At 41.1% G+C, this 27,945-nt stretch overlaps 1 protein-coding gene across 1 annotated transcript; it reads left to right on the top strand.

Annotated features, from left to right (window-relative positions):
* Positions 1–615: 615 nt before the first annotated feature.
* pdgy (pudgy) lies at positions 616–26,809 on the top strand. The gene is made up of 5 exons (XM_067779545.1): positions 616–1,223; positions 20,720–20,930; positions 25,033–25,572; positions 25,631–25,745; positions 25,808–26,809. The coding sequence occupies exons 1-5, from the start codon at positions 954–956 to the stop codon at positions 26,448–26,450; spliced, it is 1,779 nt and encodes a 592-aa protein (XP_067635646.1). The 5' UTR covers positions 616–953; the 3' UTR covers positions 26,451–26,809.
* Positions 26,810–27,945: the final 1,136 nt, after the last annotated feature.

The following is a 27,945-nucleotide window of genomic DNA, read 5'->3' on the forward strand; positions in this document are numbered from 1 at the left end:
AAAAAATATTGCCACTGCTATTTTTCTGTTCGTTGCTGTATCCATATGTATACCTGCAATGAGGTGTTTCGAGGTATGTAAGTTTGGTGCCTGATTTTAGAAATTCGATAGTCTTAGCTCAACTTTAAATACGATTGGCTCTTATTCATACAAAATAATAATGAAGAGAACGAAAAAACTGCATTCAAGCAAAAACTGCACACCCTATTGTATAGACATATTCACACATTACCATGCAACAGGTAAATGTGATCAGTTCCAACAACAATCCATCAGTTTAATAACTTGAACTTTGGACGAAACAATCAATAATGAAAAACAAAATTTCACGCAAAACGTAATTAAAAATAAAATTTGATAAAAATTAAAGGCAATGAGCCAAAAACGTGAAAAATAAAAAAACAAAAACAAACAAAAAACAAACCCGTTGCTGTCGTAGCACTTTATAAACAAAAACACAATTGCAAATACATAATCAAAATAAAACATAAAAAATTATGAACAACAAACTGGATGCATATTTTCTTTATATACACACATGTATACATACATACGTACATATGTACTCTTATATAGATCAATCTATGAGCAAAGTGGGAAGAGGCGATGCCGCCCGCAAGCGCAATTAGAACGCAGCAAAACTTCACAAAACGGCCTAGAGTAAAGAGAACTGCAGACAACCCACGATCGAACAGTTCTGCGGCGACAATCAACGACTGCAGACGCGTTTTGTCACAAGAAAGTGTTAAAATTAGAATCAACTGAATAAATAAATACTAAAAAATAAAAACTAATAGATAAATTGTGTGAAAAGACGAGATTTAACTAGCATATTTAATGAAATTGTTTTAAGTGAACTTGTGAAGTGATTTCAAGAGCTCAAATTTACCTTAGAAAGAATTATACTTTGGCATAATTAAATATTGCTAATTTTTAAATAAATAAATAAAAAAATGCTTCGTCATTTGGTACGCTCCGTTCTTTTTGCGCAACCCGTTCAGTCTTCCATGGCGGCAGTTGCCCCCAGCGCCCGACGTTTGAACACTGCAACTACCGCGGAACCCTCGGCAAAGGGCATTAGCCAGACCGATAGATTTCTAATTTATAGTGATGAAGAGGGTTACATGAAGCAATCACCCTTTGATCCCGTAGAGCCAATCAACCTAACAGTGGACAAATATATTTGGCGAGACTTTAAAAATTATGAAAATGAAATAGCGACGGTAAGTAAAGGAAGAAGTAAGGAAAATTCTGTTTTTTTTGTGAAAATTTACTTTTCTGAATTTTTTGTTACAATTTTTTCATTAAAACCTTTTAACTCAAACAAAATTTCCAGATATTTTTTTAATAACTTTTATTTAATTATTTTTTTTTAGTAGTATATTTTTTTTTTTTTTTGTTCCAATGTTTTTTATCATATCAACTTCTTTATTAAGATAATTGAACTTCACATAAAAGTTTTAAGAATTTCTGCTTGAATATTGGATTTATTCACTAAAATAAAATCATGTTACCTTTTTTGAAACTTGAAGATTTATTTTTTAGATATGGAATTTAATTTTTTTAAATAATTTGTTTTTATTAAAGTTAGTTTTTCAAAGTGCTTTTTTAAATATTTTTTTATCTATTTTTTTATATATATTTCTTTTTTAAATAAACAAAATATTTTCTCCAATATGCATTTTGTCGTCAATTTTTTTTTGTTTTTTCTTTTTGTTTTTTTCAAACCAATTTTTTATCAAAGAATTAATTAGTTATTCAAATTGCTTTGTTTTATTGTACTAAGGCTGTATTCAAGCTCCCGAAAAGCTTTCGTGAACAGCTATGGTATGTGATTCTCCTTGTTTTCAATGAAAACTTAAAACTACGCCTTCAATGTGGTACATTTTACTACTTGATAGCTTTCGATAAAACTATATTAGAGTTGTGGGAGAGGCAGAACGTCACGGGGTGCAAAGGCGATTTAATCACCACTGATTCGTATATAAATACTGTTCTGTGGTAGTTCAGTTTGCCGTGCTTCCACTGGTACTATTCCGCCATAGCTCGAACTTACGTGAAGCTCTAGCGCCCTTCCCACTGTTCTTGCCACCTAAGTGTTGCTCGTAATCTTACGCTTTTCTTAACATCTTCAGATAGTCGCCCGTTTCCAATGTCATACGCAGACAGAAGATGGCATGTGGCTGTTTGGAGAAACAAAATACATTATCTTGCATTCAAAAGCATAAGCCCGTGCGAGGTTACTGCAATATACGGTCTGATAAGAAAATAAGATTAGCTAAAGATATAAAGAAAAGCTGAAACAAACATTTGCTTAATGTGATTTAAAAAGGTTTAGAAAGCTTAGTGCTTTTCAAAGCTTTTCAGATACATTCATGTTTTTGTCTAATGTTTTATTCCTCCTTGGAATTTACTTACTGAGTTCTTTATATGATTTGGGGAAAAAGCCTAAACGTCTTTCTTGCTTTAAAATCAAAACAAAATAAAATAATCTTCAATCAAAGGTGATAAAGCGACAAATTTAACTCATTTATGGCTATTTTTATTTTTAGTTTGATTACAGTGTGGACTTTAAACGTACTGGGAACGTTGCAAAGTAAATAACTTTATTGTCTGATAAGATTTGAAAATGATGGCCAATAAACCAAAGAGTACCTAGCAAGATGTTCAGAATTGTTGGTGTTTTTTCAAAATGATAACTAAGTTGGTATAAGAATTAGAAATTAGATAATTTATTTGCTTTATTTAGCCTATCACACATTTATAAAAGTATAGTATATTTTTATTTTTATTTTTTACCAAGTCAATACTTTTGTTTGAGCTATACAAAATGTTATTTTCCATAGCCTATTGCAATAAATATTACGAACAAGCAATCAAAATCAGCCATTTCCACATACTAATTGCTCCAATAAAGGTTGCATTCCTCTTTTGTGTTCTGGTGTGCACATTCACTTAACGGTAGAAGTGATATAAATGAAAAGTTTCGCTAACATTTCCATTTAAACAAATTCATACAATTTATTGTAATACCCTGTAGGAAAATTAAATTGTAGGAAGCTGCATATTGGCGACTGAATAGAAGATCGCCCCATATCAACTAATGGATCAAAAAATCCCTATCTATGCAAATATTTTTTCAAAAATGCTTTATATTCGCGTTGCTTTAAAGAGTTCCGCATCGCATTTGTGTCTTTCATATCGAGTCTTTTCAATTCGATAATATCGGGTATCCGATACTTGTAGAGCGATACTTGATATGAGTAACCCCATCGATACTTTGCATTCGATATCGTGTCCCTAATTGAATACATCATTTTTCAGAAGAGTTATTGCTATTACATGTCTACAGTGAACTTTTACATAATGATTCAGTTACAGCATCCGCCAGACGCACAGAGCTAAAAATAGCTAACCAAACCAAACCAATGTCATACAAATTTATTAGATTAGATAATGACATCAAATAGCAAGAGTGATGGTCTAGATTTAGGTTCGCTATCGCAGCGATAAACATATGAGATAATTTCTGAAGTACAATAACTTAATTGAGGGACGAATTTTATGCAACTTGAAAGACTACTCACTTTCAACCAAAGTTACTCTCACTGTAAATGATGTTTTATGTCTTGAATCTATGAAATTTGCTGTTGAAATTTCAAGATCAGTCAGAATCTTGAATCGAGCCGTTTGACAAAACTTGGCATTGGGCTTACATTCAGCATACTTAGGGCCTGCAGCAAAGTATAGGCTCATTTTAGGCTTTAAAATTTGTTCCTTCTATGTTACTCATTACCAGAGCTGCTCAACCCCGTTACACTTAGAGCACTTTTGTTTTTGTTTTGCGCTGAAGGAAGATACAAATGCACACGTTGAATAAAAAAAATTGCATAGCACTTCCATATGCCCTCACATATAAATTCGATTGATATAAAAGTGCCTGAATTTCATATGCAAGTGCAAAGAAACAGCACTTCTATATGAAGCCAAGGCACTTCGGTGTGATATTGAAATTTACACTAACAACTTGACAACAAAAAATTTTTTTAAAATATTGTAGTATGTACTGAGCAAAATTTTAATTCAAATTTTTCTTTAAAAATTTAAAATAATTTTTTTCTTTTTTTTCAATTTAAAAAACTTTCAGTGTACATAAAATTTTCTATATGCATGGTGATTTGCACTTCAATATAAAAATGTTTGAACAACCCTGCTCATTACAATTTTATTTATATTTTTATACTCAGAGTGCTTTACACACAGAGTATATTAACTTTGATTGGATAACGGTTGGTTGTACAGGTATAAAGGAATCGAGATAGATATAGACTTCCATATATCAAAATTATCAGTATCGAAAAAAAAATTTGATTGAGCCATGTCCGTCCGTCCGTCTGCCCGTTAAGACGATAGCTTGAGTAAAAATTGAGATATCTTCACCAAATTTGGTACACGAGCTTATCTGGATCCAGAATAGATTTGTGTTTAAAATGAGCGAAATCTGATGATAACCGCGCCCACTTTTTATATACATATATATCATTTTGGAAAACACAAAAACCTGATTATTTAGTAAACAATACACCTAGAATGTTGAAATTTGACTTGTGGACTGATAAAATCAATTTTACAAATATTATTAATCATAAATCAAAAATCGTTATACCTATCGTAACAAAATGTGGCAGAAAGGTTGCCTTTACTATAAGGAATTCCTTGAAGAAAAATTTACGAAATCGGTTAAGGACCACGCCCACTTTTATATAAAAGATTTTTAAAAGGCCGTGGACGAATAAAATAAGCTATATCTTTGCAAAAAGGAGCTTTATATCAATGGTATTTCATTTCCCAAGTGCAGTTATAACAGTAAATAGGAAAAACTTCAAATTTAAAAAAATGGGCGTGACACCGCCCTTTTATGACTAAGCAATTTTCTATGTTTCGGGAGCCATAACTCGAAGAAAAATTAACGGATCGTAATAAAATTTAGTACACAAATTTTCCCTATAGCAGGAAATATTTCTAGAAAGAATGGACGAGATCGGTTAAAGACCACGCCCACTTTTATATAAAAAATATTTGAAAGGGTCGTAGATGAAAATAATAAGCTATATCTTAGCGAAAAAAATCTTTGTATCAATAGAATTTTACTTTCTAAATTGAATTATAACATTAAATTGCAGATCGGTTAAAGACCACGCCCACTTTTATATGAAAGATTTTTAAAACGCTCGTAGACGAAAACAATAAGTTATAACTTAGCAAAAAATTGTTTTGAATCAATGATATTTCACTTATCAAGTTTTATTGTAAGAGGAAATGGGGAGATATTTTTTTAAACGGGCGGTGCCACGTGTTATGTAGAAAAGTAATTTATATGAAATGAAATGTACAATTGAAGCTCACGCTGAGTATATAATGTTCAGTTACACCCGAACTTAGACACCTTTACTTGTTTTTTTTTCAGTTGAAAAAAAATTTAAACATTGATTTTAAAATTTTTTTTATTCTTCCATCCAGTATAATAAAAACTGGTTTTAATTAAAGTTGAACAAAAACTATTACTACTTCTTTACGTGTGTTTGTGACTGTACTCCTCCGAAATGACTGAACCGCTTTTTATGAAGTTTGATGTGTGTGTTATAGGTTTAACGATGCTTTAGATTCACTAAACTTTGTCCGTTTTCTACCTTATTTTTCTCATTTATGTTGCGATTTCCTTGAAATTTGATACAGGCATATTTCCTTAACCAGCTTATTATTTGAGGAACATTTCTTTCGAAAATTTGACGAGCTATTGTCAAAATAAATGTAAATAGAAGAGAATGGTGCAGTGAAATAACTCCCAACAAAAAAATGAAATAACTCCCAAATATTTTCCATACAAATTGCGACTTATTTCATTATGAAATAGCGCCCAATTCATTGGGACTTATTTCATAATTTTTGCTGGTATTTATTTCATAATGAAATAACTCCCAAATGAAGTAATCCCCAATAAAATTTCTTTGGGAGTTATTTCATAATTTTTGAGATTGGGAGTTATTTCATTTTTATTGGGACTTACTTCATTGTTTGCAATTCAGGCATTGAGAGTTATTTCATTTTTGTTGTGAGTTATTTCATTTTCTTAAAAATACAATTTTATCAAACTTTGACGTTCTTCTACCAGTTTCATGGGACGGCTATACATTAAGTTACCAATTGGTTTTATTCGTAAACCAAAGGGTATGAACTTTGAAATTTTGCACATAGGTTCTCAGGGAGTTTCTATTTATTTTACAAAAAAAAGAAAATTTGGAATAAAAAATCGCACGATGCACAGTAATTCTGCGTAGTACACCCTTCTGCGTAGAAGGATATCACCGTGGCGGTAGCCACGGTTATACCACACACCCGGACTTGGCATGGCGTAGCCCAACGTTATTATTTGTAAGCGCGGCCGAAGGCTGCCTATGCAGAAAGGTGTTCTGCGCAGACTTGTTCCTTTTATTTTTTATTTTTAATAAATTATGTTAATTTCATAAAAAAATACGATTTTTTAAAATAAATTACGTTTACTTCGACGACACTATTCAAGTTTTCTTGTAATTGTAACTTTTACATATGTACATAATAGTTTGCTGTATTTTTAAAATCTCATTGTAACTGATTATATAGTAGGGGGACTCATGAAAGCATATAAACTTATAAGGTGTAAAATGATGTCCATTTACACACGTGGTTATATGAACGCACCTAGCAATACTCTTGATAAACTTGATTATTATCAGCTGTATTATTGCCAAACACAATTTTTTTGACTGTTATACAATTTAAAAAATACCAATATTAAGTGAAAAATCAAAACTAAAACGCCTTTACTTGCTGATGTTGGAGATTTCTTATGAAAATGCCTGCTGTAATGTCTGCAAGGTTGCATTCCTTCGAGTTTATCGCGTTTACACAATGAAATGTGCGCGTAAATTTATACAAATTGTGTAAATGATTTTTCATACAAAATTTGACAGCTCGTTTACGCACTAGATAAATTTATACGTTTACACACTTTATAAGGCATTTATACGGTTACATGAGTCCCCCTAGTATAAAGATACCATTTCAAATTTTGATTCGGGATTTATTTAATTTTTTTGGGACTTATTTCATTTGGGAGTAATTTCATTTTTTTTTTTGGACTTGTGGTTTCATTATGAAATAACTGGCAAATATTGGGAGTTATTTCATTTCCTTCTTTGGGAGTTATTTCATTTTTATTGGGACTTATTTCATTGGGAGTTATTTCATTTCCTTCTTTGGGAGTTATTTCATTTATTAAAGTTGGGAGTTATTTCATTTTTATTGGGACTTATTTCATTGGGAGTTATTTCATTTCCTTTGGGAGTTATTTCATTTATTAAAGTTGGGAGTTATTTCATTTTTATTGGGACTTATTTCATTGGGAGTTATTTCATTTCCTTTGGGAGTTATTTCATTTATTAAAGTTGGGAGTTATTTCATTTTTATTGGGACTTATTTCATTGGGAGTTATTTCATTTCCTTCTTTGGGAGTTATTTCATTTTTATTGGGACTTATTTCATTGGGTAAGTAAAGTAAGTATTTCATTGGGAGTTTATGAGGTGGGTTTTGTCTAAGGCTGGGGTAACACTCAGTCAATCCAGAGTCGAGTAAAGGTCCCACAAACCCCTACTGAATAAATACACGATATTTATGTGTTACGAACACACGCACACACGGCTGGGGATATTAGGCGGACGGCAGCTTTCCGTACAAAGATGGAGGCGGTGGCTAATAGGCGTAGTAGTAGCGGAGAGGTCGGTACGGTTGTTAAGCGGCGGTGCAGTAGCGGGCGGGATGGTACGGTTGTCCGGGAGCAGCGGCGGGATCAGGCCGGCGGCCGGACGGCGGACAGTATTAGCGGACGGATTGGTACAGTAGTATGAGCGCAGTGGCTGGACGGCGGACAGTATTAGCGGACGGATGGGTGTAGCGGTATAGACGAAGTGACGGCACCAGCGAACTGGATGGACGGTGATGCAGCGGCTTAACGGCGATAGGATGGCGAGCGGCCAACGGTCGTTGTAGCAGCGACGTGACGGGCGCAGCGGCTTAACGGCGGTAGGATGGCGTGCGGCCAACGGTCGTTGTAGCAGCGGCGTGACGGATGCAGCGGCTCAACGGCGGTAGGATGGCGAATGGCCAACGGTCGTCGTAGCAGCGGCGTGACGGATGCAGCGGCCTAACGGCGGTAGGATGGCGAGCGGCCAACGGTCGTCGTAGCAGCGGCGGCACCAGAGGGGCGACGATGCGGCGGCAGCGGCGGTGGGCTACGGAGCGCGTACCAGGGCCGTGGTGAGAGGGGAGATGGGCCGGCGGCGGGGTTTACCTGGACAGCGGCTGCATGTTCCGGGCGGGGTCGGATAGGCGTACCAACGGGCTGGTATTGGTCGGCCGGCTTCAACGGGATCCGTCTAGTCGCTCTTCTTCGGCAGCTGTGGTATTCGCGGGGTCAGTCACCTGCGGAAGAGACTGCGAGGACTCGTTAGTGCTGGTTTCACTGCTGGACACCCCCGCCTCCCTAGTTGCACGCTTATAGAAGGTGCGTAAGAGGGGCGGGGCTGTACCAGCCGATATACCGTGGATCGATCCGTGCGCGGAGGGGAAGTGCACCCTAACGGCACAACGGTAGCCCCTTATGCGCACGCATCGACTCACGGCCGAACCCAGAGTTGAGGGGCAGGGGGGGTATAGTCATTAAGGCGTCGGGCCGCTCAACACCCAGGGGGGCGACGGGTGGCAATAGCACAAAGGCATCCGCCCCGCTCGTCCTTACCCGGGTGAAGGGTGACCCGTGCCATGACGGCTCCCCTTCCACTCAACTAGCCGAAGCCAGAGCTGAGGGGGAGGGGGTTATGTAGTCTTTAGGGCGTCGGGCCGCTCAACACCCAGGGGGGCGACGGGTGGCAATAGCACAAAGGCATCCGCCCCGCTCGTCCTTACCTGGGTGAAGGGTGACCCGCGCCATGACAGCGCCCCTTCCACTCAGCTGGCTAGCAGGAGTGGCAATTTTGTCTTTAAAAGGACAACCACTCCCGCTGGCTCACCTGCGAGGACTGAATTGCAAAAATGCAAATTCAGTGTTTATGTGGGTGGTGACACAAACTGGTTGAGAATTCAACGCTCCGTTATTGTGTTTTTCATTGGTTTGCTATTTTAGTGGTTGTTGGCTACGCTATTGGTTTGCAATTTAGTGGTTGTTGAATATGCTATAGAAAAATGAGTACAGGGAGGTTCAGGTTTAAGTGAATAAGGAAATACAGGGGGTGGTTACGTTATTGTAACGCTACGTTACAGTCCCCCTCCCACTTCGGTTGACGGAAAGCTGCGGTGGGGGATAGATGGATCTCCAGGCGTGGCCTAGGTGTTATGCCGGTGTGCGTGTGGGCGAAGCACTTTATTTAAAAATTATTATTGCTTTTTTTCAAAAATATACAGAGTCATTCCACTTATATATATAACAGAGTTAATGTTAACATTTCAGGTTTTAATGGCAAAAAGTATTGTTTTTAAAAAAAAAAAAATTTATCTTTCATTTTCCAATTTTTTTTTTTTTTTTTTTTTTGTCGGGGATGGAGTCGTACTAAACTGTATCCGTTGTCGTACTTCTCTTGTTCCCTGTATAATATTATGTAGATATATGTATATATATATATTGGTTGTTATTAGTTTTTTTTTTTTTTTTTGTTGTTGTTTTTGTAGTATATATTTTTTTTTTTTCTTATTATTTGCAACATAATTCACAATTCATTTATGTCTTAAGTCTAACAGTTTTGTAAATGGTATAAGTGTATATAAAGAAAAGATATATATTTCGGCCTCCTCTCTTCGTGTCTTATTCGATTGGTACCACCCTTTTTCTCCCCATCAGTGAAACTGTCGCCTGTGTTTTGTCTATCATTTTTACCTTGACCCGCTTGGTTTTCCAGCGGAACGTATAGCTCTTCCTGTCCTTGTGGTTCGAGCGCTTTAATTTCAGTTCTCTGAAGAACTGTTCGGGATCAGGGTCACCCTCTTCGTATGATGTTTTTTTTCTCTGTTTGGTTGTGTTCGGTGTCGCCCCGTTTTTGTTGCTTTGGCGTAATTTCTTTAATAGACTCCTCTGGGTCCGGTCGTTCATTTATTGCCTTTTCTGTGGGCACCTGTTTTGCGTGCGGATCGGCTTTTCCTCTCTCTGGTGCCAACTCCTGTGCCCTGATGGCCATTAGGTGGTCGTAGATTGGTGGGCCGTGAAAAATTTGTATATTTTGGATTTTTGGCTTGTTCGCCGGCCATAATGTTGCCTCAAACGGTGGGCGCCACGGCCGTATTGGTTGTGGTGAGTCCGGTGGTATGTGTTGCCGGTGTTTTCGACTCATATTGGACGGTCTGGTTCACGCAATGAAGAGGTAAACGGGTTGTTTATGATTTGTACGGCTTTAAGTCTTGCAAGTGCGCATGTGCACGTTGTCGCTTTGGTTGCTCTGGGTGGCCTAATTTTACCGTGTTCGTCGAAACGTATTCCATCACCAAGTACGGGTCGGAAAATTTTGGTGCTAACTTCTGGGCGAATTTGTCTGCCGCGGATGAGAGTGGGTGGTCCCTTTTCATCACCTGCTCGCCTATACGTGGCTTCCATTGCCGTCTGCGTAAGTCGTAGTGTTTTTTCTGTTGCTTTGAAGCTTTGGCTAGGTGCCCTTTTATCTCGTCCCACAACTTAGTGATGGACGGTGGTACGGTTGGTGGCTCTGCTGGTACTGCTCCCTCCGTGCGCACTTGCTGCGGTGGTGTAAGGTCTCTACCGAAGTTGATTTCTGCTGCTGATGCTGTTGTAGATTCGTGGCTGGCCGTGTTTATCGCGAATGCTATTTGCGGTATCTCCTGGTCCCAGGTGCGGTGGTCGTCCTTGCATCGCTGAGCCATCATGGTTTTCACGACTCGGTTGGTTCGCTCGGTGGGGTTTTCGTGCGGGGCGTAGGCTGCCGTAAACTTGTGGTCGATGCGGTGGTCCTTTAAAAACGTTGCTAATACCTTCCCAACGAATTGTTTGCCATTGTCTGTGAGGAAGGTTTTCGGGCAGCCAAATCGGTATATGACTCTTTCTTGGAGTGCTTTGATTACGCTTGCCGTTGTCGCTTGGCGCACTGGGATCAACTCCACCCACTTGGAGAATTTGTCCACCATAACAAGGAGGCAAGTATTTCCTTGCTTGGAACGGGGTAGTGGCCCTACGAAGTCAGCGGTTACTATTTCCCACGGTCGTGATAATTGCATGGTTGCCATCAATCCTGCTGGGCGTCTTTGCTCGACTTTGTATTCTGCGCATCTGATACACTTCCGTACGTGTTTGAGGACATCGCGGAACATCCCGGGCCAGTAATAGTTCTGTTGTGCTCTCTTAAGCGTCTTCTTCACCCCGAGATGTCCGGCGGCGGCGGCGTCGTGGACTTCCTGTAGTACGTCCTTTCGTCGGTCGGCTGGGATGCACAGCTTCCATTGCGGTGACCGCGACAGTTGATTTCTCGGGGAAATGTGGCGGAAGAGTCGGTTATCGACGATCTGGTAATCTGGATGTGCTCGAGGTTTTTCCCGCACCTGTCTTGCTTTCCCCTCGTGCCAGTCGTTTGTTCCGTTGGTTATGGTGTACAAAATGTCCTCATCAGCGTGTTGTAGCGGGCAGCGGGAGAGTGCGTCGGCTACCACGTTCTGTGCTCCTTTTCGGTATTCTATCTCGAAATTATATTGTTGCAATTCCAGTGCCCATCTTGCCAGACGTCCAGAGGGGTTTTGGAGTGAGTGCAGCCATTTTAGTGAGTGGTGGTCGGTGATGACGGTGAAGTGATACCCCTCCAGGTACGGTCTCATCTTACGGATACCCCATAGCACGGCGAGGCATTCCTGTTCGGTGGCCGAGTATCGTTTTTCCAGCTGGGTTAGGCTTCGGCTGGCGTAGGCTACTACATTCTCGTGGTCGGAATGGCGTTGAAAGAGCACGACGCCCAGGCCCTCTCCGCTCGCGTCGGTCTGGAGAAAAAACGGTCGAGAGAAGTCCGGACAACAAAGTATTGGCGCGCTGGAGAGCTTATCCTTGAGAGCTTTGAAAGCGTGATTTTGTTGCGCCTCCAATTTCCAGACTTGTCCCTTTTTCAGCAGTTGGTTAAGCGGCGCGGCGAGCGTAGAGAAGTCTGCCACGAAGCGGCGGTACCATGACGCGAGTCCAAGAAAACGGCGGAGCTCTTTGAGCGTTTTCGGTGCGGGCATCTCCTGTACAGCGGATACTTTTGCTGGATCGGTGTGAATTCCTTTCGAACTGATGATATGTCCTAGGTAATGGAGTTGTTGCTGGACGAAGCTGCATTTTTCGAAGTTTACTTGCATCCTGTGTCTTTGTAGGCGCTCGAACACTTCCCTCAAGATCGCCAAGTGTTCTGCGAAGGTATCTCCCAATACGATGATACCTTCCAGGTAGGCGAAAACTTTTGGTTGGAGTTCGGGTCCAAGTATCGAATCCAGAGCGCGTTGAAAGGTAGCCGAAGCAGAGTGTAGGCCAAATGGCATGACTTTCCACTGGAACAACCCTCTGCCAGGAACTGTAAATGCGGTGTATGGTCGGGATGCTCTGGCGAGCGGGATTTGCCAGTAGCCGTTCTTCAAGTCAATGGTCGAGATGAATTTCGCCTCTTTCAGCTGGTCGAGAATGGCTCCAATTTGCGGCAACGGGTAAGCGTCTGGTTCGCTGGCGGCGTTGAGTTGACGGTAATCGATGCACATCCTCCACGTGCCCTGTTTTTTGCGGACTAGCACGATTGGCGAGCTGTACGCGCTTCGCGATGGTTCTATCCTTCCTCCTGCTAATAGCTCGTCTACCTCTTCGTTGATGACTTGTTGCATGGCCGGGTTGCGGGGGTAGTATCGTTGCTTCAGCGGTCGGTTGTGTTTGAGACGAGTCGTATGCTCGGCTGCAGTGCTTGGTCCGATGATTTCGCCAAACCGTTTTTGGTGATGCGCCAGGAAGTTTCCCAGTTCCGTGTTTTGTTCGTCGCTCAGGTGTTCTCGGCTCGTCAATGCACATAGCGTATCCAGTTCGGGTGCTCTCTTGGTCACGGTGGCCTCTAGCGGCTGACCATCCAGCGTGAGGATGATTCCCCTCTGTCTTAGGAAGTCCATTCCGAGGATTATCTGTTCGGCCAAGTTTGGGATAACGGACAGCATCGCGTCTGTGGCTCGTCCTTGATACACAATCCTTGCCGGGTAAGAGTTCGAGGTAAATACACACGTTTGGTCTGCCAGCTGGATGCTTCGCTTGTTGGGGCGCGCCTTGATGTTGTTCTTTTCTAGGTGTTTCCGTACGGTGTCATCTACATAGGATAGGGTGGCGCCGGTGTCCACTAGTGCGCGCACGCTCATGTCCTCGATGACCACTGGTATATAGAATCGGCCATCTACTTGTGTTTTTGCGGTTGATTTGCTGGCGGGTGGTTCCTTCGGCTTCTCTGGTCGGACGTACGGTGCTTGGCGGCTTCCTTTAATAGCGTTGGCCGGCGTTCGGGATGCGTTCTCGGTACTTGGGCTAGTCGGAGGGCATGGGCAGTCCCTGGAGAGGATGTTTTCTTGGCCACACCGGGAGCAGAACTTCCTCCAGGGGCCCTTACATTGGAAGCGGTGGTGTCCGCGTTCCTTGCAGCGCCAACAGCACTCTTTGCTGTCGTATTCCATGGGTAGGTGGTATAGGCTGTGGGCCACCATTTTTCCCTGTTTCGCTTCCTCGCCTCTTAACAGCTCATACTCTTCCGTTAGCTCCAGGAGCTCCTCGATCGTCCTAAACTCGCTGCGTTTGACGAAAAGGCGGTATTCCACGCGTAGACCATCATAGATCCGTTCGAGGTGATTCTCTTCGCACATCGTCGGGTGTTGGCGGATCAGCGTTTCCAGTGCGAGGATGTAGTCCTTGGCCTTCTCTCGGCCTTGCTGTTTGCGTTGTCGGATGGCCTCTTCCAAATGTCGTATGTGTCGCTTAGGTAGAAAAAAATTTTGCACCTCCCTCCGCAGTTCGCTCCAGCGGTGTATGTGTTGCTTACGGACGCGGTACCATTGCAGTGCTTTCCCACGTAGAAGCTCCGGCAGTGTTGGGAGGAGTCGGTCGACGGGGATGCGGTAGCATTCGGCAAGCTCCTCTATCCTCTCAAGAAATTCGTGCAGTGACTCCTCCCCCGAAAAGTGCAAGTCCCAGCGGCGAACGGTATTCATAAGTTCACCGTCGCTCATTTCGTCTCGTTTTGGTAATGCGTTCTCTCCCTTTCCTCCGTGCGGCTGTGGGCTGTGGATCTGGATTGAAGGGATCGGCTTTGTTGTTGGCTGGGGTAGCGTAGCGAACTTCCCCTCTTCCTCGTTCACTTCTCGTTCCAGCTCTTTCAACAGGTCTTCACTGGATTTCCCAGCGCGTTTCGCTCGCACGTAAGTACTCAGTGCGCGACGCAGCTCGGCTACGGTTTGGCCTTCCACGTCGATTCGGTGTTCCTTACACTCCTCGATCAGCTTCTCCTTCCTAAGTAGGTAGATCCAATTGAGCGAGTCGGTGTTCAGCAGCGTGCCTTCCGGAGCCTGTGTGTGTGTTGTTTCTAGCGATGTGTTCGTTGAACCCGCCCCGGCAGTGTTGGTGGTGGTTGTAGTTGTTTTTCCACGGTCATCTGCGGAGGAGGGTCCCTGATCGGGCGCCATTTATGAGGTGGGTTTTGTCTAAGGCTGGGGTAACACTCAGTCAATCCAGAGTCGAGTAAAGGTCCCACAAACCCCTACTGAATAAATACACGATATTTATGTGTTACGAACACACGCACACACGGCTGGGGATATTAGGCGGACGGCAGCTTTCCGTACAAAGATGGAGGCGGTGGCTAATAGGCGTAGTAGTAGCGGAGAGCTCGGTACGGTTGTTAAGCGGCGGTGCAGTAGCGGGCGGGATGGTACGGTTGTCCGGGAGCAGCGGCGGGATCAGCGCGGCGGCCGGACGGCGGACAGTATTAGCGGACGGATTGGTACAGTAGTATGAGCGCAGTGGCTGGACGGCGGACAGTATTAGCGGACGGATGGGTGTAGCGGTATAGACGAAGTGACGGCACCAGCGAACTGGATGGACGGTGATGCAGCGGCTTAACGGCGATAGGATGGCGAGCGGCCAACGGTCGTTGTAGCAGCGACGTGAGGGGCGCAGCGGCTTAACCGCGGTAGGATGGCGTGCGGCCAACGGTCGTTGTAGCAGCGGCGTGACGGATGCAGCGGCTCAACGGCGGTAGGATGGCGAACGGCCAACGGTCGTCGTAGCAGCGGCGTGACGGATGCAGCGGCCTAACGGCGGTAGGATGGCGAGCGGCCAACGGTCGTCGTAGCAGCGGCGGCACCAGAGGGGCGACGATGCGGCGGCAGCGGCGGTGGGCTACGGAGCGCGTACCAGGGCCGTGGTGAGAGGGGAGATGGGCCGGCGGCGGGGTCTACCTGGACAGCGGCTGCGTGTTCCGGGCGGGGTCGGATAGGCTTACCAACGGGCTGGTATTGGTCGGCCGGCTTCAACGGGATCCGTCTAGTCGCTCTTCTTCGGCAGCTGTGGTAGTCGCGGGGTCAGTCGCCTGCGGAAGAGACTGCGAGGACTCGTTAGTGCTGGTTTCACTGCTGGACACCCCCGCCTCCCTAGTTGCACGCTTATAGAAGGTGCGTAAGAGGGGCGGGGCTGTACCAGCCGATATACCGTGGATCGATCCGTGCGCGGAGGGGAAGTGCACCCTAACGGCACAACGGTAGCCCCTTATGCGCACGCATCGACTCACGGCCGAACCCAGAGTTGAGGGGGAGGGGGGGTATAGTCATTAAGGCGTCGGGCCGCTCAACACCCAAGGGGCGACGGGTGGCAATAGCACAAAGGCATCCGCCCCGCTCGTCCTTACCCGGGTGAAGGGTGACCCGTGCCATGACGGCTCCCCTTCCACTCAACTAGCCGAAGCCAGAGCTGAGGGGGAGGGGGTTATGTAGTCTTCAGGGCGTCGGGCCGCTCAACACCCTGGGGGGCGACGGGTGGAAATAGCACAAAGGCATCCGCCCCGCTCGTCCTTACCTGGGTGAAGGGTGACCCGCGCCATGACAGCGCCCCTTCCACTCAGCTGGCCGAAGCCAGAGCTGAGGGGGAGGGGTGACATAGTCATCAAGGCGTCGGGCCGCTCAACACCCAGGGGGGGGGGGCGGCGGGTGGCAATAGCACAAAGGCATCCGCCCCGCTCGTCCTTACCTGGGTGGAGGGTGACCCGCGCCATGACAGCGCCCCTTCCACTCAGCTGGCTAGCAGGAGTGGCAATTTTGTCTTTAAAAGGACAACCACTCCCGCTGGCTCACCTGCGAGGAATGAATTGCAAAAATGCAAATTCGGTGTTTATATGGGTGGTGACACAAACTGGTTGAGAATTCAACGCTCCGTTATTGTGTTTTTCATTGGTTTGCTATTTTAGTGGTTGTTGGCTACGCTATTGGTTTGCAATTTAGTGGTTGTTGAATATGCTATAGAAAAATGAGTACAGGGAGGTTCAGGTTTAAGTGAATAAGGAAATACAGGGGGTGGTTACGTTATTGTAACGCTACGTTACAAGTTATTTCATGGGAGTTATTTCATTTGGGAGTTATTTCACTGCACCGAAGAGAATGTGATAGGAAGTAAGGCTAAATTTTTTAATATAAGAAAAACAATTTTGGGACAGAATAAAGTCTGACGAGTACTCTAGTAGCATATAAATATTTGTTTGAAGTTGATCCTGTACAATTACAAAAATTTATTAAAAATGTTATGTAGACAAAAAACCAGAAATTTTCCAAGTCACATTGCCGTTTTGGCTGAAAGAAAATAGAAATAAAATTTAAGTAAAGAAAACTTTAATATGTCTGACTTTCAGGGAAATCTATATTTCAAAATGTCATGGAATGCCCCATATGCGCAACTAATATGTACTAACATACATATGTACATATGTACGCAGGAGTTATTCCCATAAGTAAAATTTGTATTGTTTGTTTTAGTTAATAGTGACTTAAAAGTGCTTTTGTATGAATGTATGTATATATGTAACCGGCAGTTAATATTAAAATATAAGCATTTAAAGTAAATAAATTATAAAATGAATTGCAATTGCAATAGTTAATTGCTTAATTTCCCATTATCTTTTATTTATTTAAGATTATTTTAAATATTTTACACATTTGTGTGTGCTGTTCAGCTAAATAAATGTCGGTGCAGGTTTATTGTATTTAATTTAATTTTTTTTAGGGTATATATAAGGGTGTGATATTTTTATAAAATACATTCTTCAGTGAACGATTTGAGCATTTTTTTATAGTTTAGAAAAATGACACATATTTCCGTGATCCCTAGGCCTCTGATTTGCCAGCAATTTCGTAAGATATTTTTTTTTTTTGAAATAACGGTTTAAAAGAGTTTAACAGTTTAAGCTGCTGAAGATCGTCACGCTCCGGACAAAGCAACATCAAAATTTTATAAACAAGTTTTTTCAGTTAGAAGAAAGTGTTTTAAAGCGGGGTCACCCCTCGGCAGTGACTTGGCAAACAATCCGAGTGTATTTCTGACATGAAAAGCTTCTCAGTGAAAACTCATCTGGCTTGCAGATGCTATCCCGAGGCGGCATAAAACATGTAGGTCCCGTCCCGCCAATTTATAGAAAAAATTAAAAGGAGTACGACGCAAATTGGAAGAGAAGCTCGGTCTAAAATCTTTTCGGAGGTTATCCCGCGTTACATTTATGCTTTTTTTTATTTACTCTGTGGCCTGGGTGCTTAGATATACCATAAAATCTACAACACTTTCATATACATAAAATTTTTAGTGCCGGCACCTCAAGCGAAGACAGTCCCATTCTTACTTGTTATATGTATTTCTGGTTGGTGTATGTTTAGAGTGCATTTCACGCTTATTGGTTTCGCTCCCGCTATCAAATTTCTGCACGGTGAGCGTGCACCTGATTATACAAACATAACCACCCGCAAAACAAATTTATGTCGAAATGTCTGTAGATCTCTAGACTTTGTACGCTGATCCCCTGAACTTTGGACTGATATTGAAAAACAAAAATTACAAAAAGAGTGCAAAAAGTCAACCAAAACAAAACAAAAGCAGCGCAATATTTCAAGTTTATTGTCTCTGTCTCATATTTTGTTTGCATTATTATGTTAATGAATTTTTAACAAACAAATTTTTTGCAACAACAAATGATGTGTACAAATTATATGCTAAAAAACTATTTTTCAATAAAGCATTCAAAGTCTAACTTGAGAATGGAAAGAGTTGTGCTAATCTAAATTATGACTATTATGAGGTCAGCTAGATTTCAAGACTGAGCATTAAAATTATGGTTGACCAATTTCAAAAAGTGGGACTCTTTGCTCTCTCTAAGTGAATAAGGTCTTAGGCACCTCATTCGCAATGAGCAAGATTGGTGGATAATTCGTGTGTAAACGATAAGACGATTTGTCAGTTAGTTTACATAAAATCTCGCCGGTAAGCATGTGTGTTCATTCCATACTCGTGGTTCGTTAAAATGTGTATCGTTTTCATGGTAAAGGCAGCAAGGACTCCACCGATCGTTAGGCAACTGTTAAGCTGCCGAAATGTTCATAGGCTTAAGTTAGGTAGCCAATTTGGTATGAGAAATAAAGCATCGATGTCCTGAGATTATTATACCTTTCATGAAAATGAAATGGTATATTAATTTCGTCACGAAACCGAAAATTGTAAGTGCTTAAAGGAAAATAGATAGACCCACCATTAAGTATACCGAAATAATCAGGTTGAAGAGCTGAGTTGATTTAGCCATGTCCGTCTGTCCGTCTGTCTGTTTGTATGCAAACTAGTCCCTCAATTTTTGAGATATCTTGATAAAATTTGGTGAGCGGGTGTATTTGGGTGTCCGATTAGACATTTGTCGGAACCGACCGGATCGGACCACTATAGCATATATCCTCCATACAACCGATTTTTCAGAAAAAGAGGATTTTTGTAATGTCTTACCCAATTTAACAGATTGAAGCTTCAAACTTCACCATATACTTTCGTATATTGCACCCATTGTTGCCTGAAAAAATTGATGAAATCGGTCGTATATATAGTATATATCCCCCACAACCGATTGTTCAGAAAAGGAACTTTTCGTAATTACTGCCCTATTTTAAGAGCTAGAGGCTTCAAATTTCAACGAATGCTTACGTATATAGCATATATTGTTGTCTGAAAAAATTATAAAGATCGGTGGTATATATAGTATATATATGGTGGTATATATTGTATATATATATAGTATATATATATATATATATTTTCGAAAATTTTAGCCCCATTTTAACAGCTAAAAGCTTCAAATTTCACCGAATACTTACGTATATAGCATATATTGTTGTCTGAAAAAATCATAGAGATCGGTTGTATATATAGTATATATCTCATACAACCGATTGTTCAGATAAGAAACTTTTCGCAATTTCTACCCCATTTTAACAGCTATAAGCTTCAAATTTCACCGATTGCTTACGTATATAGCATATATTGTTGTCTGAAAAAATCATAGAGATCGGTGGTATATATATTATATACCCCATATAAACTCTAATTTTTGCCCCCTTTTTACGGCTAGAAGCTTCAAAATTCAACAAATTTCATCAAATAGTTACGTTTACGTCATATATTTTTGAAATACGTAATTCGTAGTCATAGTTTTTACATGCAAACCACAAAAAACGTGAAGCTTTGCATCCTCACACAGATTACCTACCTATTTTTTATTTTATATTTATCTTAAAAATCGTTAAGTTATGTAGATCTGTTCACTATATATTTCTTATCTTATACATCCGATTATTCGGAGATTACGAGCGGGATAAGATTTTTGTTCAGCCCCATTCATGAAAGGTATGAAGTCAGTCCCGTTTTTACTTGTTTTAATTTATTTTACGAATTCGTGTGCTGCAATGAATCGCACTTGTTCCGAACTAGCGCGGAATTATCTCATTAAGAAACGGTACCAGCTCTAATTCTATTGTCTCGCAGTGCTTTCAACTGACACCTTTAAAATTGTGATGTCCTACGCAGTGGAAATTGTACCCCCTTGCAGATATTTCGTACGCGTTCCTATCTAGTTCAGTCGTAATTGGTTTTAAAATAGCCATTGCCTTTGTTTAATTAATTTGAATTCATATAGCTCAGATTTAAGAGTTGAAGCTCTGCTGGCCTTTTACATCACTGAAATAGCGCATTTGCTAGCTTAACGGAATGTATTGCAGAAAGAGACTCTAGCTAGCATCGCAGCGACCATGTCTGCGTGGTCAGCAAGAACGCTGAGTGGCCCGTAGTACTCAGGCATACGTTATGCACATTTAGGTCAGGCTGATTTGGCTGTGCATATGTAAGTAGCTTAGTAAATTTCTAATACATTGAGTATGTCGTTCAAATCAGCTTGTTGTTTTAAGGGAAGAAAAGACAGTTTTGCAGGGTCTAATAAATGTCTATGCATTGCGCCCTCTTTTTTATTACACATACAACAAATATTTCCAAAAAAGTCGAACACTTAATTTTGTTTGCTATAAAATTTTCTTAATTTCGTTATTGTTTCTAAATTATTTGCTCTTCTTTTATTCTTACAGGTTTGCATTGTAAGTGGCCGCCAATATACTTACGCTCAATTACGTGACCACAGCGCTGCTCTGGCCGTTCGCTTACAAACCAAATTCAAGCTCGGACTAAGAGATATAGCTGCGGTATGCCTACCAAATTTACCGGAGTATCCGATAGCTGTGTTGGGCGCCTTGGAGGCTGGGCTATCGATCACTACAATAAATCCAATTTATACAGCAGGTTAGTTGTAGAAAATAATTACCTACGTATTCCTAACTTATTCTCCTTCCCCAGTAATCGGTCGAACGCTTGTGTTGCATTACTAAATTAAAAAAAAGGAATCTGGTAAACCTTTTTCCCACTGACTTCGATGTCATCCATCAAAGGGAAATACTTTTCCCAATAAAATTTCACTATTCAAAGTTGGAATCGGAATCAATTTTTTTTAAAGCTGCCGACATTTCGATGGTAGGAATAACTTCTTCTTTCACCTACACATTTAGCGCTTCACTACATAAACCAAAGGTAATACTAGCATGGGCAGCCCAAAATGTCTCCTCCGCTCCTCTCCGTTATCGGATGTGGACGACTTGGAAAAATTCGTTGCAAAATATTGCCTATAAGATCATATAAAGAATTTGAAATTGAGTCATGTCGAAATCAATCTCCTTTTTTGTTTGGAGATTTCAGAATAGTATCGTAGCTTGCCAAGTTATGTTTTGTTGTGGCCTGTTGACAACCGCGATGGTTCGTTGGTTATAAAAGTGTCTACTGGGTCGTTGTAGTATCAAACGTAACGTCAATAGAGCAATCAATTATTTCTCAATTTCAGGCATAAATAAAGGGGAATACAGTTCGGAACTCATTCTTACTACTTACGTATTGCACTTTCAATGCACCGGCATTAGGTTGAGCCTTGCTTAACTTACGTAATTGACACTTGTTTCTGGCGCTGTGCCCATATTTAACTATATACTCGTATTTATGCATTCTTTCTAGCGCCATTTCATTCATTTTTATTGATATTATGTACGACAGGTTCATTGTACGGCCGTCAAGGCAACTGCATTAATGCATAAATATCGGTCGATCGATCAAATACAGTAGTGGGTAGGTAAATATGGAACCTTGGAGTTTGTAGACTTAACGTTTCCTATTACAAAAACCAACGCAGTTCCGCTTAGAGCAAATTCCTAAATATATACATAGCTAGGCAACCTAAAGGCTTTTCCGTAGACTACGAGAAGGATGCCTCAAAGACAACATACGACGAAGTAAAGGGCCTTTTTAAATAGTGATTTGTGATATCCTTAAGTACGTCACTTCAAAATATGAACAGCAAAATGATTTAAGAAAAACAATTTATTATAACCTATAGCCCTCCGTTAAGGATGTGCTGTAGAAGTCGACTGTGCTCCTACTTCGAAACGCTTCTTTAACTGAACTTTTTTTATTACTTCGAAACCTTTGACTGAATATGTTTATATAAATATATTATTCTTTTCCAAAACAACCCGTCTGGACCATATGCCTAAAATATTCTTTTCGCATATTCTCGCTCCATCTGAGAATATAGACCAACATGGGCACAGAAATTCTTTGGTCTTAGAAAAGCTTTATGAAATACGATGATCATGTCGCAATAACATTCTGTCACTTGTAGAGATGCTGGTTGGCATGCATTAGAGGTTTACGCCGATCACTTTATCGACGGCGGCGGCGTAAGCTCTATTATATACCGGCGGCGGCGGCGTAAGCGTACGCCGGTTTTCTTACTTTAAAAGCTTGATTTGTCTATTTAAAAAAATAATATTTAGGAAAGGTTTTGTTTATATGTATTTAAGGAAATCAACGTGTTGGCCATTTCGGAGAGATCCGGGGTTTTTGCATCAAAATCTCGCAGACCGTTCAAAAATTTTCAGGAGTAGCTCCTTGCGAAGGGATTGTCCCTCGTTCGCATGCTCCAGAGAGGCTTCGAACCTAACCCCGGTCTTTAAAATTGGTACTGCTGCGTCTGCTGAAAAGAAATAGAGATACATAAAATAGTCACACTTTTGCCTGTATATCTCGTGCAAAGCGTAGTTTCACCTAGGGTTAACTCCTAATAATCGTCGCGAACACAATTTCTTTAAATCATTTGTGGCTCCTTGGCGGTCACGCATAAAGGCGACTTAGGGTTGCTATGAATGGTCTATTAATACTCATGACTGTCGTGGCACAGGGAGCCTCCAGTTTTTTCGGCTGTTTTTAAGAGCTAAAATTTCCGATGTGCGAACAGTAGGAATCCCTACCACCAGTCGCTACCACGCCTCCTCACACCATATGCCAGTACAGAAGCTATAGGACTGCGACTTCGAACTCATACCTTCGTCGACGTCACTTTCCTAGAAGCTCTAGGTGTTGCTCCGAAGACTTTCCAACGGATGCTTTTGTCGCGCTATGATGCCGAGCTACACTTTGAAACGTTAGGAAGTGACTATTCGGCCAAAGATGCCGCCCTCGAAATCATAAGCAGTCTAAGTGGATGTCATTGCGTCATGGGTGAAAATCCGTATAATCCTCGGCGCATCTACATAATTAAAATTTTACAAGGACCCTGGATAAAATTTTTAAAATGTAGACCAAAGATTGCAGACGTTTGTGTTCACAACATTGATTTCAATAGTCTTCGTTAAATCAAATTTAGAATGAAAGTCGACCGATTTTAAGTTGAAAGATGTTAACTGCTGTTTTCCGGCCTTATGATATAAAAGCTCATTATGGATGACTTGTTCGACTGTCCACTACGTTAGGGTAGTATCACACACGGTCATTAGTTCCACTGGCTTGGGAAAGCTTTTGCTTCACCACTTTGAGTGTTCTTGCGAAGGACAAAGCCTCACCTGGTAGATATATGTGCCTACGTATTCACAATTGTAAAAGGAGCCGTAACGTGTAGGTGATATTTAAACTTGGTTGATAGGCTATAATCAATGTGATTCCCTCCAAGGGATTAGTTTTGGATAGGGCCGCCAAATTTAGGAAATGTCCAACCGGGAGACTTGGGTGTTGAAGGATGAAGGGTGAAAATCAAAATTAACATTTCATACGCTATTGTATAGCTTCGCAAATAAACAGCAGATGTTTGAATGCAAGACTTAGTGATTTTTCAAACCCTTCTCATAAGTACATATATCCTCAACTTAAGTATGAGGTAAGAATAATTTCAAAGGAGTGTTAATACCCCTAGAACCTACTAAAGGATTTTGCATCACTGATTTCGCTTATTCTTGAGGACAATTTAAAAACATTTTCGCCTTGGGTCATTTTATTTGAATTATGCAAAGTGAGCATATAAATTTATTATATAAATTTTCTTTTAGTATTTTGTTTTAATAACTTGCTGAATTGGGTGATGGAAAGTCCGTGTTGAGTTTACATCGAAAGCGCCTGTTATTTTAAATAACTTTTGAATAGTTATAAAGAGTTAAATTTCGCTATTAGTTTCTTTTAACTGGCAGTGATGTGCATCCGTTGATACCACTTTCGACCATATCCGACCAATTTTCGACATGAACAATAAATGGCCTAAACAGTCTTAAACGAGTAGAAAATATAGTAACGCGCCGAACGCCGCGCCGCCACGCCGATATTTTTGACATTCGGCGGCGGCGTGCGAAAAACGACCAAAATCGGCGGCGGCGGCGGCGTTTATCGGCGGCGTATATCTCTAGCATGCATCATGCACCCGACGGTAGAGAAAGCCAAACGGCGAATCACACGAAAGCTACAAACCCTAAAATCGATCAGTGCATTTTTCGTTGTCTTCAAACGGGCGGAGGAGATCACCATTTGGAAGACTAAAGACAGCAAATTTGTAGGCCACGACGTAGTAGCAATGCTCATGCCAAGGAACTTACTGCAGAGAAGAGGCTTAAGCCCTTACTGCTCATGTCTGGCAGTTCTTAGGGTAGTCACAGTTCTTATTGCCAAACACAATATGATACTTCAATTAAACATGCCCTATTGTGTGGGATATTAAAAGCACTAGCATAGAACAGAAACTATCTATTTTACCAGTCAGCCAACTCCTATCCACAGTTGTACATAGGATAAGGGAAAAGTGAGGTTGCTGATAACTCACAAAAATATTTTTCTGACTGCGTGTAGATGATTCGGACATAAACTACGCGAAAGTGTTTGGCCTCCCCTTGGGAAACGGAAAAACAGTGAGAGTTTTGAGGATTCCAACCGATTTGTACTTTTTAACAAAGCTCAATCAATTCTCATATTTATTTTTAATTAAAAATAACTTTTCTTAAAAGCTTAATTTTATTTTCTATTTCCATTCCATCTCGTTTAGAGGAAATAAGTCGCCAACTTGAGATCAGCAATAGCAAATTTGTTGTCACTACCAGTATCGGCTATGGTGCTGTCAAAGAAGCTTGCAAGTTATGTCAAAAAGATTTACCAATCGCTGTAATACGCTTCCAAGCAAATGAAGAGCTTCCGTCAGGTGCTGTTGATTTCTTCGAGCTCATCAAACCACAAGGCGTTGACTACGCACATCTTAAGGTCTACGATATCGATCCGAATAGCACGGCATTCTTGCCATTCTCTTCAGGCACAACCGGCATGCCAAAAGGTGTGCAACTCTCACACAACAATCTCACGATTAATGCCGAACAGCTCGAGGTTGGCCTGGGTCTGAGACTTTCTGGTAGACAAGAAGTCATACCAGGCATACTGCCCTTCTTCCATATTTATGGGCTGAATGTTATTATGCTATCGAAATTAGCTATGGGCTGTAAATTGGTTACGATGCCGCAATTCCGTCCAGATGATCTGTGTAAGGCGTTGATCGATTATAAGGCGACGTTATTGAATGTCGTGCCACCTATAGGTAAGTCATGCAACATGAAAGAGCAAACTCTTATTTTAACACAAGCAATTTTTCTTAGCTCTTTTCATGATAAACTATTCCAAGTTGACGCAGGAGCTGGCACCCGCGCTGACACATGTCTTAATTGGCGCAGCGCCGTTTGCTGAGAGTGACATCGAGCGGTTCTTGAAAAAGTGAGTGGTTAATAGACCGTTATTTAGTTTCTTCAAATGTTTTCATTTCATTTTAATTGCAGATTCCCTAAAACGAAATTCCTGCAGGGATATGGCATGACCGAAACTTCACCACTCGTCATTATGGTACCAGCAAATATTACCAGCTATGCATCTGCAGGCGTACCAACATCCAACACCGAGGCTAAGATCGTCGCCATGGATTGCAGTAGCGAGAAAGGATTGGGTCCCAATACCTCCGGTGAGCTTTGCGTACGTGGTCCGCAAGTTATGTTGGGCTACCTCAATAACGACAAGGCGAATGCAGAAATTTTCTATTCAAATGGCTGGTTGCGCACTGGCGATGTTGCGCACTATGACGATAATGGCTTCTTCTACATTACCGATCGTATTAAAGAGTTAATAAAAGTGAAAGGCTTCCAAGTACCACCCGCTGAATTGGAGGCTATACTGCGTGATCATCCAAAGATACTTGAGGCTGCTGTTATTCCCAAACCAGACAATTTTGCGGGTGAACTACCGCGCGCCATTGTCGTGCTGCGCGACGGTATGCAAGCTACAGAGGAGGAGATCTATGACTACGTGGCCGATCGTGTGGCGGAATATAAAAAACTGGATGGTGGTATTATTTTCCTGAAAGAAGTGCCGAAAAGTCCGACGGGAAAAATATTGCGTAAAGAGTTGAGAGAGAAATACTCGAGCTGAGCTAAAGAGTTTGGAATAGACTGTTGAGCGAAGCTGAAAGTTTTACCAGTAAAAGTTAAACTAATATAGTTTAAAGTTTTAGAAATTGGACAATAACATTTTAAATATATATGTTGTATGTTTTTTGTTGTTTATTTTTATACAAGTAGTCTATATGAGTAAAAGTATGATGAAGACATTTTTAAAATGCATTTATGTTCGATAAAGACATAAGACAAAGAAATCAGAACATAATAATAAGTATTAGTTTAAGTTAATTTGTTTGACCGTTGTCATATCTAAGTTTAGTTTAGTACGAACGAGTATATACATAAGTCGGACGCAATAGATAGACACAATAAATAAACTATAAGATTTTATGACCTCAATAATTTTTTTAACAAAACGAGATTTTATATTTTCTAATCATTTCTATATCTCTTTTCTCACGCGGAACATCTTTGCCCAGCGATGCTGCAACAAAAGCAACTGATACAGAGAGACCACGACTACAACATGGCAATTGGTACAGAGGGACAAAAGTTTTAAGCACAGATTATCTTATCGTAGCCATAAACCACAGTACAGTGGCAATTAAACTGTTAATTGTTCCCATTCCAGTGCAGAGATGCCAGTGCGGTCACTGTGGTTTTAGCAATGCTCCCAGCTACTTGCTATATAAATGGTCGCCTAGTAAACTAGGAAAATCGGTCGGTCAGTGTGCAAATGAAAAACAAGAAAGAGTTTGGAAAATATTGCGTGGTTCAAGAGATACCGATTTATGTGTATATCTCTTAAAGCAAACCAAATGACAAAATTTTTGTTTTTGCAATAATATACCTACCTGTAGACTAATCCACAATCTGTTATACAGTTCCATCATTAACCCTTCAAGCCGAAAATTGGAATTTAGCGGTGCACAAATTACCCAACACTTATTTTGCCCTATATCTCTAGTACCAAGCAGGATTTTCTAAACTTAAATTTTGTGTTCCATATATACCCACTTTTAAATTAAAAATCAAGTCGACTGAAGGTTCCATCATAAAGGGTTCAAGAGAAGGACAGTATTAATCGAAAAACCGATTAATGCATTTAGCGCCTAAACCATTAGTGATAGAGCACTGAATCAAATGGCGGCTTAATCTGTAAGTGAGTAGCTGAATGCTGCAACAAAAAAAAATTTAATTGTGTTTGGTTCAAGAGATATACACAATAATCGGTTTAGTCGGCAGTAGTTCGCAACAAACTTATTACTGTGTATATCTCTTGAACCAAAGTAAACGGTAAAGTGTTTGTTTTTGCAATATGCAGGTGCTCACCTATAGATTAGTCCACAATTTGACCCAAACTTCTATCTTTAACCCTTCAGTGCAAAATGAGAATTTATCGGAACACAAGTGACTTGGCGTCAAAATTGTCTTATATCTATTGAACCAAGTAAGATTTTTTAAAGTTTTCTTTTGTATTATAAAGCCACCCACTTGTAGATTAATCAACAATTTGGCATCAAGTT

The sequence above is a fragment of the Eurosta solidaginis genome, chromosome 4 (genome assembly GCF_040869045.1).
Source record: "Eurosta solidaginis isolate ZX-2024a chromosome 4, ASM4086904v1, whole genome shotgun sequence".
Classification (NCBI taxonomy): Eukaryota; Metazoa; Arthropoda; class Insecta; order Diptera; family Tephritidae; genus Eurosta; species Eurosta solidaginis.

Excerpts from the sequence above, each read along its gene's own strand:
- pdgy (XM_067779545.1), top strand. The coding sequence starts at position 954 with ATGCTTCGTCATTTGGTACGCTCCGTTCTTTTTGCGCAACCCGTTCAG. Across the intron at positions 20,931-25,032 it reads AAATCCAATTTATACAGCAG|AGGAAATAAGTCGCCAACTT; the intron begins GTTAGTTGTAGA and ends CATCTCGTTTAG. Across the intron at positions 25,573-25,630 it reads GAATGTCGTGCCACCTATAG|CTCTTTTCATGATAAACTAT; the intron begins GTAAGTCATGCA and ends AATTTTTCTTAG.